At 40.8% G+C, this 16,967-nt stretch overlaps 1 protein-coding gene across 4 annotated transcripts in view; it reads right to left on the minus strand.

The window, feature by feature from the left end:
- Window positions 1–16,967, minus strand: part of tmem269 (transmembrane protein 269) — a 34,878-nt gene that overhangs the window by 6,504 nt on the left and 11,407 nt on the right. For all 4 annotated transcript variants that reach the window (XM_021616595.2, XM_021616593.2, XM_021616594.2 and 1 more), the window contains 4 exons: window positions 13,674–13,821; window positions 4,877–4,974; window positions 1,957–2,100; window positions 1,554–1,754 (listed from right to left, as the gene is read on the minus strand). In XM_021616595.2, the coding sequence (XP_021472270.1) occupies window positions 1,554–1,754; window positions 1,957–2,100; window positions 4,877–4,974; window positions 13,674–13,723 (493 nt within the window). In that variant the 5' untranslated portion in view covers window positions 13,724–13,821. The remainder of the gene's footprint in view (window positions 1–1,553; window positions 1,755–1,956; window positions 2,101–4,876; window positions 4,975–13,673; window positions 13,822–16,967) is intronic.

Here is a 16,967-nt window from a genome sequence, read left to right on the forward strand (position 1 = left end):
CAATACTAATTTACCTAAAATGTATCATTGGTGTTTCTATTCCTACTGATGTCAATGTTCAACATTGTCAAAACTATTTAAAGTCATGAAGCTGACATATTAGTTGATTTAAAAAAATGGGAAGATGTTCCCAAATACATTTTTTTCTAAATGACATCGCAATTCAAGAACGACCCGCCGTCACGTGTAGAATGTTCAGCTGCCCGAGAGAATAGGCTACTCGAGTGAGTTTCAATAAATGGAGAATGGTGCTTGTTTAATAAAGTTAGATCAGCTGAATCAATGTCTGCTAGATAACATAATGTTTCATTAGTATTCTACATAACCAAATATAATATGCTAATATTAATGTAAGACAAAAACAGCCAACTCATTTCTTGAGAAATGTCTTGATATTTTAGGATGATTGTGTGAATGATTGCATTTCTCTCACATGCGGTCAAAACTACACAGCATGCGCCACTAGGTATAACATGTGCTTTGATTGAAACAAAAACACAAGAATACTGCAGTTTAGCACCGCCTGCTTTAAAATTCTATCACGAAACACTGTACATAATTCAAGAATATCTAAAATGCATATTCCCATGTAACTAATTGAGATCTAATGGTTGACATGCAGATGCAGCATGGATGTTTCACCGGTAAAACTTGAAGAATTATCATTCACGACTGACAGTGAGTAAAGTGAGAAACGTGAAGGGAGCAGCTACGTAACACATGATGCGCAGAATGTGATATGGCTGTTTAGCTCAAGGGAAGAGGCGTCCAGGGGGGTGGGACAGAGGCGGAACAGTTCAAGCCTTCGCCTTTATTTTTCAACAGCTAATTCCTCTCTACTACCTCTTGTGATAGAAAAATGACATATTTACCTGGTTTATTTGATATTGATGGTTAACAATTGATATTTAACTAATGGTAAGACATTTCTGTCCTGCTAGTGTCTGTGTTTTCATGGGCTCCACTCTACTTCCCTACAGCTAATCTGGGTGTATGGTCACTGAAGATGGCTTGAGCTGACAAATGGGTTAAAGACTGCATTACAGAGACAAGAATGTGTTTTACTGGAGATAGTTTAGGAGTAGAACAATTCCTCATTGTCTCAAATGCATCCTTGCATCTGGGAAACTAAGTCAGCGTGGGGTTAAGACAACAACCCAACTGCAGATAACGACAGGATGAAGCCAGAGTGTCTTATGATGCTCCTTGATTGTTTAAAGAAATGACCAAATCTCTCTCAGTACTGAATTTCCACAACACTATTCTACTGGTTATGTTTCTTAATGCTGGTCATGGGGGCCTAGCTCTACACTAGCAACGCACAACCAGCCTGATCTTGTGAGCTTACATAAATGATCCGTGTAGCAAATCATTTATGTAAGCTCGTGAGTTCAGGCAGGTTGTTTGAGGCTAGCACTACACACCTGATTCCACTAATCAACTCAAACATTTGATCAGTTGAATAAGATGTGTAGTGCTAGGGCAAAAACCAAATTGTGCACTCCTTTGGGTCCCCTGGACCAGGATTAAGAAACACTGGTCTTGAGTATTACCTCCAGCGTAGACCACCTTCTTCCAGGCCTGTGACTCCAGGACCCTGTCGTGAGGGTAGAATCCCTGGTTGACCATGAAGAGGATCATGGCCACAGCAGTGACCCGCAGGATCACCATGTTACCTCCGGTCAGCAGGGAGAGACAGGCAAGGATGGCAGAAGAGTAGATACATGGCAGGCCACGGTACATGAAGGGGATGCCTAGAGAAGAAGAGCCACAGAAAGAGAGACAGAACCCACATCAGGACTTCTGAATCTGAAATACCCAAAGATTTGTTTTTTTTCTGAGTGGCAAATACACAAAGAGATGTTTTCGTAGACTGTCTAGAAATTGATCATGCTATTATCCTAGCATTTCACAAGGGATACCATGCTTTTTTTTCTGCTTGATGGTGTTCCTTACCGCTGGAGAAGAAGCAGAGTCGGACAATCACAGACAGGACATAGCACATGCACAGGATGTTGTCCATTAAGGCATGTGTCCTCAGGAGCAATGAAGTTGCAATCCCAAAGGTTGTGAAATCTGCAAAATCATCCAGTTTAGCACCTGAACCAGAAGACAGGAAGTGACTAGTTATACATTTGTTTCATAACTTCGAGTCACACAGATCACAGATTAACATGTTACTGCTGTGAGGCTAGTTCACTGCTAATGCCTTCTTACATAAGGCAAAACAAGTTTATCTAATCTTGTTTATGCCAATGGCCTACTTATCAGTGTGTGTGAGTATGTGCACGTGCGTGCATGCGTGAGTGTGTTTGTCTGTAGTGGACATTTCGGTGTCAACCTTTCAGGCCTGCCACTTTCCTCTGTAAACAACATTCCCAAATGCCACAGTCTATTTGTCCCCCCTGAGCAGGGAGAATGTTTTCACTGAGCGACGAGCATGAGGTGATTTTGACCCCAGCTCCAATGAACGAGATGGAATTCCACAGCACAGGGGTCAACAATTTTAGCAATTTCAGATATGCTGAGAGCCCAAAGCATTGGGATAAAACAGACAATTGGAGCATGATCTCCCCGAATTAGAATGCTTAATCGTAAAGTGATTGTTCAATTGACACAAAAAAAGGGGGGGGGGGGGGGGGGGTACAACAACACCCACCTGCAAAGTCATGCAGAAAAATACTGTCGGGACACAAAGCCAAAGCCCGAAATGTCCGGGTGACGACGCATTGTGGTGCACCTGCTGGGAGCTATTTCAGGCAGCCGTGGCGACCACGGTAGTGTAGACGTGACTATCTGCACACAGGAGGTTGTCATGTACAAAGTATGTACTTTTATGTTGTGATCATTTGAGAATGTGCTGTGTCGAGAACAATGAGTATGGAAACGTTAGCTATGCCATTTCCTAATAATACAGTCTTTTAAATAGCCCTACGGCAGAGGGAATTCAACAGCATGAAGCCATTGCAATGCAGAGAAGAATTTATTGAACTACATACAAAGATAGAAGCAGATCAGGATAGCATTGACAGCAAGTACACTTAATGCAATTCAAAGTCGTTTGGTTTGCTGTCACTTAAGTGCCTTTTGGATTCTCCATGTCATTTAAGAAGGTTTTCTTATGGGGTCTTCAGAAGGAAAACCAGTTCTTATTTGCTGTCACAGTGCCTTCTGAAAATAATCATACCACTCAACTTAATGTGTTACAGCCTGAATTCAAAATGGATTAAAACTAATTCTCACCCATTTACACCCAACACTCCATAATGACAGTGAAAACATGTTTTTAGAAATGTTTGCACATTTATTGAAAATTAAATATATAAATCTCATTAACATAAGTATTCACAGCACTGAGTCAATACATGTTAGAACCACCATTTGGCAGCAATTACAGCTGTGACTCTGGGTAAGTCTAAGAGCTTTGCACACCTGGATTGTACAATATTTTCTTTCCAGCTCTGTCAAGTTGGTTGTTGATCATTGGTATATACAGCTATTTTCAAGTCATCCCATAGATTTTGAAGGCCACTCAGGAACATTCAATGTCCTCTTGGTAAGAAACTCCAATGTATATTTGGTCTTGTGTTTTAGGTTATTGTCCGGCTGAAAGGTGAATTCATCTCCCAGTGTCTGGTGGGAAGCAGACTGAAGCAGGTTTTCCTTTAAGATTTTGCCTGTGCTTAGCTGTATTTCGTAATTCCTTTCTCCTGAAAAACTCCCCAGTCCTTAACGATTATAAGTCCATCCATAACATGATGCAGCCACCACTATGCTTGAAAATAAGGAGAGTGGTACTCAGTCATGCGTTTTTGGATTTGCCCCAAATTCGTTGCATTCTGGACAAAAAGTTAAATGCTTTGCCACATTTTTTGCAGTTTTACTTTAGTGCCTTATTGCAAACAGGATGCATGTTGTAGAAAACTTGTATTCTGTACAGGCTTCCTTTTTACTGTCAATTAGGTTTGTATTGTGGAGTAACTACAATGTTGTTGATCCATCCTCAGTTCTCTTATCACAGCCGTTAAACTGTTTTAAAGTCACCATTGGTGAAATCCCTGACCGGTTTCCTTCCTCTCCGGTAACTGAGTTAAGAAGGACGCCTGTATCTATGTAGTGACTGGGTGTATTGATACACCATCAAAAGTTAAATTAATAACTTCATGCTCAAAGGAATATTCACTTATTTTTCTACCAATAGGTGCCCTTCTTTGCGACGCATTGGAAAACCTCCCTGGTCTTTGTTGTTGAATCTGAAACATGTCTAAAAACATAATCCCACTTTGACATTACGGGGTATTGTGTGTAAACCAGTGATCATTTAATCCATTTAAAACTCAGGCTGTATCACAACAAAATGTGGAAAATGTCAAGAGGTGCGAATACTTTCTGAGGGCACTGTATCTACACTTCCAAAAGGATTCTTCGGCTGTCCCCATAGGAGAACCCTTTTTGTTTCCATGTAGAATTCTGTAGAAAGGGTTCGACCTGGAACCAAAAGGGTTCTTCAAAGGGTTCTCCTATAGAGACAACCAAAGAACCTTTTTAGGTTGTAGATTTTTCTAAGAGTGTATGCTGATCGGCTTCTACCTCTGTAAAATATGTAAATACATTGGTAAATTCACTTCTCTGCATTATACATGCCTCCTTTTTCTGTCTTTTAAGGAGTAACTGTTGCCTTTTAGGCCTTTTGATCCATCAGCTATAATGACCAGTGCCTGTAGTAGAGGGCTGGGCTGTGTGCATCACTAACCTGGTTCCATATGTTTGTGTGGTCTTGCCCTCTCATAGTCATTTTCAAACTAACATGTTTCAGGCTAGTGCATCAGTGTGTCTGTGGAAGTTTAACCCTGGTAATGGACATCACTCCACTCACCTAGTGCAGAGCATGCATCCAGTCGCCTGGCAACTGCCCCGTCTGCCAAGTCCAGCAGGTAGCCAATCAGGACCAGCCAGCAGGCAGCATGTTGGTGGCTGGAAAATGAGGGTCAAATGTTGGGTAGAATTTTATTTTACAATACAGAAATCACTAGGTATTACTAAGACATTACATGATAACTGTAATTACACAATTATAACCTACGCATTACTTGTTTGTTACCACTGGACCTACTTAGGATAATGTCACACCACGAGGGATGCTTGTTGGCAGAAGATGTACTGTACCTTCTACTTACTTAGCTGCTTACTTAGGGCTTGTCACACCATATACACTCAGTGGCCAGTTCATTAAAATAGTTCGCTCCTAAAGACAGTGAGTCATGTGGCTGGCTACATAAAGCAGGCAGACGTCGAGGCATTCAGTTACTGTTTGATTGAACGTTAGAATGGGCAAAAAAAAGTGACCTAAGCGATCTTGAGCATGGTATGATTGTCAGTGGCAGGCGTGCTGGTTCCAGTATCTCAGAAATGGCCAGCATCCTGGGTTTTTCCTAGCACGACAGTGTCTAAGGCAGGGGTCTCCAACAGGTTGATCGCGAGCTACCAGTAGTTCACAGCCCAGCTCACCTTTGAGTAGCTCACCAAACAATTCTGAAAGTACATGCAATTCACGTGTTCTTCCGCAAACTGTCAAACAAATATCACAGGTATCAGACACTGCAAGCTCCCAGCTACTATCTAATCAAACGCAACATTAACATTATCCCACCCCTGGTTAGCCACTATTGGCTTAAAAATGCCAAGCACATTTCCAGCAATATAGCCCAGTCTGTCTGTGTGGTGTGCACATTTGTCTATCCCTGTGTGTAGCCAGTTGACGTGATTACTGTCTCGTGGGTTGACAGAAATACTTTCCCCAAAACCTTGTCAATTGAATGTTAACTGCAAAGTAGGCTTACCTGGCAGAAGTATATCATGAATAAATATGTAATTTGTATCTATTATTTTTCTTATATGCAAACTGCCATGAAATGAGTGGCAGCTGTACAGAACCGTCACTAGACCGGCACACTAAAAGTGCCCATTCCTCACTCGCTCCAGTGCCTTGCAAAAGTATTCATCCCCATTTTTCCTATTTTGTTGCATTACAACCTGAAATTGAAAAGGTTAAATTAAAAATAAATTTAAAAACACACAAAATAGTCGAAATTGGTGAAGTGAAAAAATAAATGACTTGTTTAAAAAAATAAAAAGTGGTGCGTGCATACAGTTGAAGTGGGAAGTTTACATACACTTAGCTTGGAGACATTAAAACTCGTTTTTCAACCACATACTCAAATTTCTTGTTAACAAACTATAGTTTTGGCAAGTCAGTTAGGACATCTACTTTGTGCATGACACAAGTCATTTTTCCAACAATTGTTTACAGACAGATTATTTCAATTATAATTCACTGTATCACAACTACAGGGGTTCAGAAGTTTACATAGACCAAGTTAACTGTGCCTTTAAACAGCTTGGAAAATTCCAGAAAATGATGTCATGGCGTTCAAAGCTTCTGCTAGGCTAATTGACATAATTTGAGTCAATTGGAGGTGTACCTTTGGATGCATTTTAAGGCTTACCTTCAAACTCAGTGCCTCTTTGCTTGACATCATAGGAAAATGTAAAGAAATCAGCAAAGACCTCAGAATTTTTTTTGTAGACCTACACAAGTCTGGGTCATCTTTGGGAGCAATTTCCAAATGCCTGAAAGTACCAAATTCATCTGTACAAACAATAGTATGCAAGTATAAACACCATGGGACCACGCAGTCGTCATACCGCTCAGGAAGGAGACACTTTCTTTCTCCTAGAGATGAACGTACTTTGGTGTGAAAAATGCTAATTAATCCCAGAACCACAGCAAAGTACCTTGTAAAGATGCTGGAGGAAACCGGTACAAAAGTATTTATATCCACAGTAAAACAAGTCCTATATTGACATAACCTGAAAGGCTGCTCAGCAAGGAAGAAGCCACTGCTCCAAAACCACTATAATAAAGCCAGACTACGGATTGCAACTGCACATGGGGACAAAGATCGTACTTTTTGGAGAAATGTCCTCTGGTATGATGAAACGAAAATAGAACTGTTTGGCCATAATGACCATCGTAATGTTTGGAGGAAAAATGGGGAAGCTTGCAAGCCGAAGAACACCATCCCATTTGTGAAGCATGGGGGTCGCAGCATCATCTTGTGGGGGTGCTTTGCTGCAGGAGGGACTGGTGCACTTCACAAAATAGATGGCATCATGAGGTAGGAAAATAATGTGGATATATTGAAGCAACATCTCAAGACATCAGTCAGGAATTTAAAGCTTGGTCGCAAATGGGTCTTCCAAATGGAAAATGACCCCAAGCATACTTCCAAACTTGTGGCAAAATGGCTTAAGGACAACAAAGTCAAGGTATTGGAGTGGCCATCAGAAAGCCCTGACCTCATTCCCATGGAACATTTGTGGGCAGAACTGAAAAAACATGTGCAAGCATGGAGGCCCACAAACCTGACTCAATTACACCAGCTCTGTCAGGAGGAATGAGCCAAAATTCACCCAACTTATTGTGGGAAGCTTGTGGAAGGCTACCCAAAACATTTGACCCAAGTTAAACAATTTAAAGGCAATGCTACCAAATACTAATTGAGTGTATGTAAACTTCTGACCCACTAGGAATGAAAGAAATAAAAGCTGAAATAAATAATTTCACATTTCACAAACTTAAAATAAAGTGGTGATCTGACCTAGACTGGGAATTTTTATGTCAGGAATTGTGAAAAACTGAGTTTAAATGTATTTGGCGTATGTAAACGCCAAATAGGTGTATGGTGTATGTAAACTTCAACTGCATGTATTCACCCCACCCACTTTGATATGAAGCCTCTAAATAAGATCTGGTGCAATCAATTACCTTCATAAGTCACATAATGAGTTAAATAAAGTCCACCTGTGTGAAATCTAAGTGTCACATGATCTCAGTATATACAGTGGAGAGAACAAGTATTTGATACACTGCCGATTTTGCAGGTTTTCCTACTTACAAAGTATGTAGAGGTCTGTAATTTTTATCATAGATACACTTCAACTGTGAGAGACGAAATCTAAAACAAAAATCCAGAAAATCCAATTGTATGATTTTTAAGTAATTCATTTGCATTTTATTGACTTAAGTATTTGATCACCTACCAACCAGTAAGAATTCTGGCTCTCACAGACCTGTTAGTTTTTCTTTAAGAAGCCCTCCTGTTCTCCACTCATTACCTGTATTAACTGCACCTGTTTGAACTCGTTACTTGTATAAAAGACACCTGTCCACACTCAATCAAACAGACTCCAACCTCTCCACAATGGCCAAGACCCAGAGAGCTGTGTAAGGACATCAGGGATAAAATTGTAGACCTGCACAAGGCTGGGATGGGCTACAGGACAATAGGCAAGCAGCTTGGTGAGAAGGCAATAACTGTTGGCGCAATTAATAGAAAATGGAAGAAGTTCAAGATGACGGTCAATCACCCTCGGTCTGGGGCTCCCATGCAAGATCTCACCTTGTGGGGCATCAATGATCATGAGGAAGGTGAGGGATCAGCCCAGAACTACACGGGAGGACCTGGTCAATGACCTGAAGAGAGCTGGAACCACAGTCTCAAAGAAAACCATGAGTAACACACTACCCCGTCAAGGATTAAAATCCTGCAGCGCACGCAAGGTCCCCCTGCTCAAGCCAGCGCATGTCCAGGCCCGTCTGAAGTTTGCCAATGACCATCTGGATGATCCAGAGGAGGAATGGGAGAAGGTCATGTGGTCTGATGAGACAAAAATAGAGCTTTTTGGTCTAAACTCCACTCGCCGTGTTTGGAGGAAGAAGAAGGATGAGCACAACCCCAAGAACACCATCCCAACCGTGAAGCATGGAGGTGGAAACATCATTCTTTGGGGTTGCTTTTCTGCAAAGGGGACAGGACGACTGCACCATATTGAGGGGAGGATGGATGGGGCACACAGCCAGGGCAACTAAGGAGTGGCTCCGTAAGAAGCATCTCAAGGTCCTGGAGTGGCCTAGCCAGTCTCCAGACCTGAACCCAATAGAAAATCTTTGGAGGGAGCTGAAAGTCCGTATTGCCCAGCGACTGCCCCGAAACCTGAAGGATCTGGAGAAGGTCTGTATGGAGGAGTGGGCCAAAATCCCTGCTGCAGTGTGTGCAAACCTGGTCAAGAACTACAGGAAACGTATGATCTCTGTAATTGCAAACAAAGGTTTCTGTACCAAATATTAAGTTATGCTTTTCTGATGTATCAAATACTTATGTCATGCAATAAAATAAAATTAACTACTTAAAAATCATACAATGTGATTTTCTGGATTTTTGTTTTAGATTCCATCTCTCACAGTTGAAATCTACCTATAATAAAAATTAGACCTCTACATGCTTTGTAAGTAGGAAAATCTGCAAAATCAGCAGTGTATCAAATACTTGTTCTCCCCACTGTATGTATATACAGTGCCTTGCGAAAGTATTCGGCCCCCTTGAACTTTGCGACCTTTTGCCACATTTCAGGCTTCAAACAAAGATATAAAACTGTATTTTTTTGTGAAGAATCAACAACAAGTGGGACACAATCATGAAGTGGAACGACATTTATTGGATATTTCAAACTTTTTTAACAAATCAAAAACTGAAAAATTGGGGGTGCAAAATTATTCATCCCCTTTACTTTCAGTGCAGCAAACTCTCTCCAGAAGTTCAGTGAGGATCTCTGAATAATCCAATGTTGACCTAAATGACTAATGATGATAAATACAATCCACCTGTGTGTAATCAAGTCTCCGTATAAATGCACCTGCACTGTGATAGTCTCAGAGGTCCGTTAAAAGCGCAGAGAGCATCATGAAGAACAAGGAACATACCAGGCAGGTCCGAGATACTGTTGTGAAGAAGTTTAAAGCCGGATTTGGATACAAAAAGATTTCCCAAGCTTTAAACATCCCAAGGAGCACTGTGCAACCGATAATATTGAAATGGAAGGAGTATCAGACCACTGCAAATCTACCAAGACCTGGCCGTCCCTCTAAACTTTCAGCTCATACAAGGAGAAGACTGATCAGAGATGCAGCCAAGAGGCCCATGATCACTCTGGATGAACTGCAGAGATCTACAGCTGAGGTGGGAGACTCTGTCCATAGGACAACAATCAGTTGTATATTGCACAAATCTGGCCTTTATGGAAGAGTGGCAAGAAGAAAGCCATTTCTTAAAGATATCCATAAAAAGTGTTGTTTAAAGTTTGCCACAAGCCACCTGGGACACACACCAAACATGTGGAAGAAGCTGCTCTGGTCAGATGAAACCAAAATTGAACTTTTTGGCAACAATGCAAAACGTTATGTTTGGCGTAAAAGCAACACACCATCCCAACTGTCAAACATGGTGGTGGCAGCATCATGGTTTGGGCCTGCTTTTCTTCAGCAGGGACAGGGAAGATGGTTAAAATTGATGGGAAGATGGATGGAGCCAAATACAGGACCATTCTGGAAGGAAACCTGATGGAGTCTGCAAAAGACCTGAGACTGGGACGGAGATTTGTCTTCCAACAAGACAATGATCCAAAACATAAAGCAAAATCTACAATGGAATGGTTCAAAAATAAACATATCCAGGTGTTAGAATGGCCAAGTCAAAGTCCAGACCTGAATCCAATCGAGAATCTGTGGAAAGAACTGAAAACTGCTGTTCACGAATGCTCTCCATCCAACCTCACTGAGCTCGAGCTGTTTTGCAAGGAGGAATGGGAAAAAATGTCAGTCTCTCGATGTGCAAAAGTGATAGAGACATACCCCAAGCGACTTACAACTGTCGCAGCAAAAGGTGGCGCTACAAAGTATTAACTTAAGGGGGCTGAATAATTTTGCACGCCCAATTTTTCAGTTTTTGATTTGTTAAAAAGTTCCACTTCATGATTGTGTCCCACTTGTTGTTGATTCTTCACAAAAAATACAGTTTTATATCTTTATGTTTGAAGCCTGAAATGTGGCAAAAGGTCGCAAAGTTCAAGGGGGCCGAATACTTTCGCAAGGCACTGTATATATACATACACACACACACACCTTTTCTGAAAGGCCCCAGAGTCTGCAACACCACCAAGCAATGAGCACCATGAAGATCAAGGAGCTCTCCAAACAGGTCAGGGACAAAGTTGTGGAGAAGTACAAATCAGGTTTGGGTTATAAAAAATATCCAAAACTTTGAACATCCCACAGAGCACCATTCAATCCATTATAATTTATTTTAAAGAATATGGCATCACAACAAACCTGCCAAGAGAGGGCTGCCCACAAAAACTCACAGACCAGGCAAGGAGGACATTAATCAGAGGCAATAAAGAGAACAGAGATAACCCTGAAGGAGCTGCAAACAGCGGAGATTGGAATATCTGTCCATAGGACCACTAAGCTGTACACGCCACAGAGCTGGGCTTTACAGAAGAGTGGCCAGAAAAAAGCCATTGCTTAAAGAAAAAATAAGCAAACACATTTGGTGTTCACCAAAAGGCATGCGGGAGACTCCCCAAACATATGGAAGAAGGTACTCTGGTCAGATGAGACTAAAATGTAGCTTTTTGGCCATCAAGGAAAATGCTATGTCTGGCACAAACCCAACATCTCTCATCACCCTGAGAACACCATCCCCAATGAAGCATGGTGGTGGCAGCATCATGCTGTGGGGATGTTTTTCCATTGGCAGGGACTGGGAAACTGGTCGGAATTGAAGGAATGATGGGTGGCGCTAAATACAGGGAAATTCTTGAGGGAAACCTGTTTCAGTCTTCCAGAGATTTGAGACAGGGACAGAGGTTCACCTTCCAGTGGGACAATGACCCTAAGCATACTGCTAAAGCAACACTTGAGTGGTTTAAGGGGAAACATTTAAATGTCTTGGAATGGCCTAGTCAAAGCCCAGACCTCAATCCAATTGAGAATCTGTGGTATGACTTTTGAAGATTGCTGTACACCAGCGGAACCCATCCAACTTGAAGGAGCTGGAGCAGTTTTGCCTTGAAGATTGGGCAAAAATCCCAGTGGCTAGATGTGCCAAGCTTATAGAGACATACCCCAAGAGACTTGCAGCTGTAATTGCTGCAAAAGGTCGCTCTACAAAGTGTTGACTTTGGGGGGGGGGGGTGAATAGTTATGCACGATCAAGTTCTGTTTCTTATGTTGTTCACAGTAAAAAACATTTTGCATCTTCAAAGTGGTAGGCATGTTGTTTAAATCAAATGATACAACCTCCCCAAAGAATACATTTTAATCCCAGGTTGTGAGGCAAAAAAATAAGAACAAAAAATACTTTCACAAGCCACTGTAGATGCAATTAAAGAGCGAGATACAATTAAAAAGGGGAATTACACCAACAACAAAAAAGTGTTCTTCCGGACCTAAAAACAAATGGTATTCTAATGTTATTTAACCACTGACATGAACTCAGAACATCCCATTTAATTATTTTTCTATGAACAATTGTAATTGAGTGAGAAAAAAGTCAATCTAAAACCGCAAAAAAATAACTTGAACATAATTTGGGAGAGAAAAAAAAAACTGTTGATTTTATAGTGCCCCCTTAAAGTTGTTTATTAACCATGTATATTGACAGAGAACAGTGCACTATTTTATCTTGTACACTAAGAACTCAGGGAAGAGTTGCAGGGGAGAGAAGAATGTGCCTATTTGGGGAAAACAAAGTTGCTCATGACATGTTTGAAAAAATTGAAGTAGCTTTCCTGCTGGAAAAGGTTGGAGACCCCTGGTCTAAGGTTAACCGAGAATGGTGCAACAAACAAAAAACATACAGTCAGAGGCAGTCCTGTGGGTAAAAACAGCTCGTTGATGAGAGGTCCAAGGAGAATAGCAAGTTGCAAGTTAACAGGCGGGCCACAAACCGGAAAATAACAGCGCAGTACAAAAGTGGTGTGCAGAACGGCATCTCGGGAACGTACAACTCATTGGTCCTTGTCACGAATGGGCTATTGCATCAGACGACCACACCAGGTTCCACTCCTATCAGCTAAAAACAACAAGGAAGGGCTCCAGTGGGCAAGCGAACACAAACACTGGACATTTGAGGAGTGGAAAAACATTGCCTGGTCCAACAAATCCCAGTTCCTGTTATGTCATACTGATGGCAGAGTCAGGATTTGGCATAAGCAGCATGAGTCCATGGCCCCATCCTGCCTGGTGACAACGGTACAGGTTGGGTGCAGTGGTGTGGGGAATTGTTTCGTGGCACACCTTAGGTCCCTTGATAATTGAGCAATGTTTGAATGCTACACCTTGTAGAAGCCATGCCCTGAATAATTTAGGTTGTTCTGGAGGCAACAGGGGGTCTGACCTGGTACTAGATGGGTATACCTAATAAAAACTGGCCACGAGTGTATATTATTTAACTTCAATAACGCTTTAAGGGTGGTGTTTGAAGTGTGCTGTATTATGTTTTAGAGCTAAAGGCCAGATGACCTGACCTTGTTAAGCTGCTTGTATTAATCTTGGTCTTCCCTCAACAGCTCAGCTTGTTTGGCAGGACATGTGTGTGTTAACTGTCAATATGGCAATCAAATTTGTTTAGAAAAAAAATATGCCTCACAGATTAACAAAGATGTACGCTACTGTAACATAATACTGCCACTTACAAATCCATTTACTAGTAGAAACATTCAATCCATACTATAGTTTCTTAAATCAGACACTGAAATGTATGTTCACTCACCCGTTCAGGCTGCAGAGAATAGAGGCCATGCCCATAAGCATGTTGGCCATAGACAGAGCATTGGCTGCATTTTTGCGTACAAACTCCTTGAGCTGGACACCAGTGGCCTGCTCGCTCAGAAAGAGCTTATTGGTTTGCTGGAAGAAACCTGAGAACAGTGAGGACAGTGATTGCTATTAGCTAGTGGTCTATTTTAGGTTCACTTAGCTGCTCTGAAGAGGATTGTTGCTAAAACACTACAGATATGATAGGACCATATCATATCTGAATGCCATACTTATACTGCTGTACAGTATGCCAAAAGTGCTATCCTGTTAAAACAGATGTCAAACAAACCAAACACGCAAAATAATCATTGCTATAACAATTTCGTTTTGCAAATGATCAAGTTTAACTTGTTTGGCTCATTTGGTTCATATGACTTGCTACTTATGTGGCCCCTCAACACCAGAACCGCAATCAGCAGTTGTACCAAGATATGGAAAAAAGATGAGGGCCAAAGTAAAGTCCCATGCACCCACCCTACAGCATTCAACCTACAGTAGTACTTGTAAACAGTATATTGAGTATATGGTATTACCTAAATACATATATGTGGTTAAGATTGTAACAATTATAATTTTTTGAAGCACAGTATTAAATCATGTATTTCATTATCAAAGAATGAACATTTGCAAAGAAACATCATTTTTAATATACAAATTGTACATTATTTACAAACCTATACAAAACTGATTAATGTAACTAATAAAAAGTAGTAGCACTTACCAAGTAGTATGTACGTTTATTGGAGACCCACCATTCAATAGACTATTCCACTTTTCAGAATAAAACATTCAAATGAGGGGGCTGTCTCAGTATGTACAGTAAACACCATTTGATAGTGTCAATATTGTCATAGTCATATTGACTCACGTAATACTTATTTTGCAAATATACACTACCTGTCAAAACTCATTCAAGGGTTTCTTTATTTTACTATTTTCTACATTGTATTTTACTATTTCCTACATTGTACTATTTTATACATTGTATAATAGTAGTGAAGACATCAACACTATGAAATAACACATATGGAATCATGTAGTAGCCAAAATAAAGTTTTAAACAAATCAGATTCTTCAAAGTAGTCACACTTTGCCTTGATGACAGCTTTTCACTCTTGGCATTCTCTCAACCAGCTTCATGAGGTAGTCACCTGGAATGCATTTCAATTAACAGGTGTGCCTTCTTAAAAGTTAATTTGTGGAATTTCTTTCCTTCTGAATGTGTTTGAGCATATCAGTTGTGTTGTGACCAGGTAGGAGGGGATACTATTTGGTAAAAGGCCAAGTCCATATTATGGCAAGAACAGCTCAAATAAGCAAAGAGAAATTACAGTCCATCAGTACTTGAAGACATGAAAGTCAGTCAATACGGAAAATATCAAGAACTTTGAAAGTTTCTTCAAGTGCAGTCGCAAAAACCATCAAGCGCTATGACGAAACTGGCCCTCATGAGGACCACAACAGGAATGGAAGACCCAGAGTTACCTCTGCTGCAGAGGATAAGTTCATTCGAGTTACCAGCCTCAGAAATTGCAGCCTAAATAAATGCTTCAGAGTTCAAGTAACAGACATCTCAACATCAACTGTTCAGAGGAGACTGTGTGAATCAGGCCTTTATGGTCAAATTACTGCAAAGAAACCACTACTAAAGGACACCAATAAGAAGAGACTGCTTGGGCCAAGAAACACGAGCAATGAACATTAGACCGGCAGACATTTGTCCTTTGGACTGGAGTCCAAATTTGAGATTTTTGGATCCAACCGTGTGTTTGTGAGATGTGGTGTGGGTGAACGAATGATCTCCGCATGTGTATTTCCCACCATAAAGCATGGAGGAGGAGGTGTTATGGTGTGGGGGTGCTTTGCTGGTGACACTGTCTGTGATTTATTTATAATTCAAGGCACACTTAACCAGCATGGCTACCACAGCATTCTGCAGCGATACACCATTCCATCTGGTTTGGGCTTAGTGGGACTATCACTTGTTTTTCAACAGGACAATGACCCAACACACCTCCAGGCTGTGTAAGGGCTATTTGACCAAGAAGGAGAGTGATGGAGTGCTGAATCAGATGACCTGGCCTCCACAATCAGCCGACCTCAACTAAATTGAGATGGTTTGGGATGAGTCGGACCGCAGAGGGAAGGAAAAGCAGCCAACAAGTGCTCAGCATATGTGGGAACTCCTTTAAGACTGCTGGAAAATCATTCCAGGTGAAGCTGGTTGAGAGAATGCCAAGCTGTCATCAAGGCAAAGGGTGGCTATTTGAAGAATCTCAAATATATTTAGATTTGTTTAATACTTTTTTGGTTACTACATTATTCCATATGGGTTATTTCATAGTTTTGATGTCTTCACTATTATTCTACAATGTAGAAAATAGTAAAAATAAAGAAAACCCTTGAATGAGTAGGTGTTCTACAACTTTGACCGGCAGTGTATAGTACATTTATAGCGGAGACAGACTGGTGGGGAGGGAGTAAGGGACTGTGCATACATACTACTATGATTTAGTAATGGACTGTCCACACATAGTACTATACTATAGTACTGGACTATCCTCCACACATACTGCTATAGTGCAACCCTGAGACATTGACTCTACCAGGCTGCTGATTCATTAAGCTGGTTGACTGGCAAAACCAGTGACCTGGAACAATGACAAACACATGGCAGCAACTTTCACATGGATGGGAAGCTATTAAAAAAATTATCAATATTTAACAGTTTGTCTGTTGTCTGTCTTTGTCATAGTTTGTAGAAATGGCATAGTAATTACTTGAAAATACAGTTTCCTTATACATTTGTTATGTGGAAACCAAGTATTATTATAACAAAGCTCCTATCAGAAGTAACTGTATAATACTGAGTAATTCCATCACAGTTATTAATGTAATCAAAGAATGAATGTAAGGGCAATTTCATTTGACTCTCATTGAAATAATAATGACAGAATCTTGCAACATATTGAAAGGCGTTATGTATAGGTCATCTTACTTAGCAAGCTGGAAGGTCTAATCATGCAAGCTGCTTCACTATGGCCAGAACTGTTTTTGTTCCTTGCAATGCTGTGAGGGTTTTTAATTAAGGCAAACAAAGGGATATTTGTTCTTGAGTGTCTGTGGCTCTGCTAGGGAGTTTAGATTTCACACAGAAGTTAATAAACTGAAGTGATAAAAGTAGCAAAGAGGTTGTCTTCGCAGACAAAAGACACACATAGCACTAAATAAAATAAACATAAATTAA

Source organism: Oncorhynchus mykiss, chromosome 9 (genome assembly GCF_013265735.2).
Source record: "Oncorhynchus mykiss isolate Arlee chromosome 9, USDA_OmykA_1.1, whole genome shotgun sequence".
Classification (NCBI taxonomy): domain Eukaryota; kingdom Metazoa; phylum Chordata; class Actinopteri; order Salmoniformes; family Salmonidae; genus Oncorhynchus; species Oncorhynchus mykiss.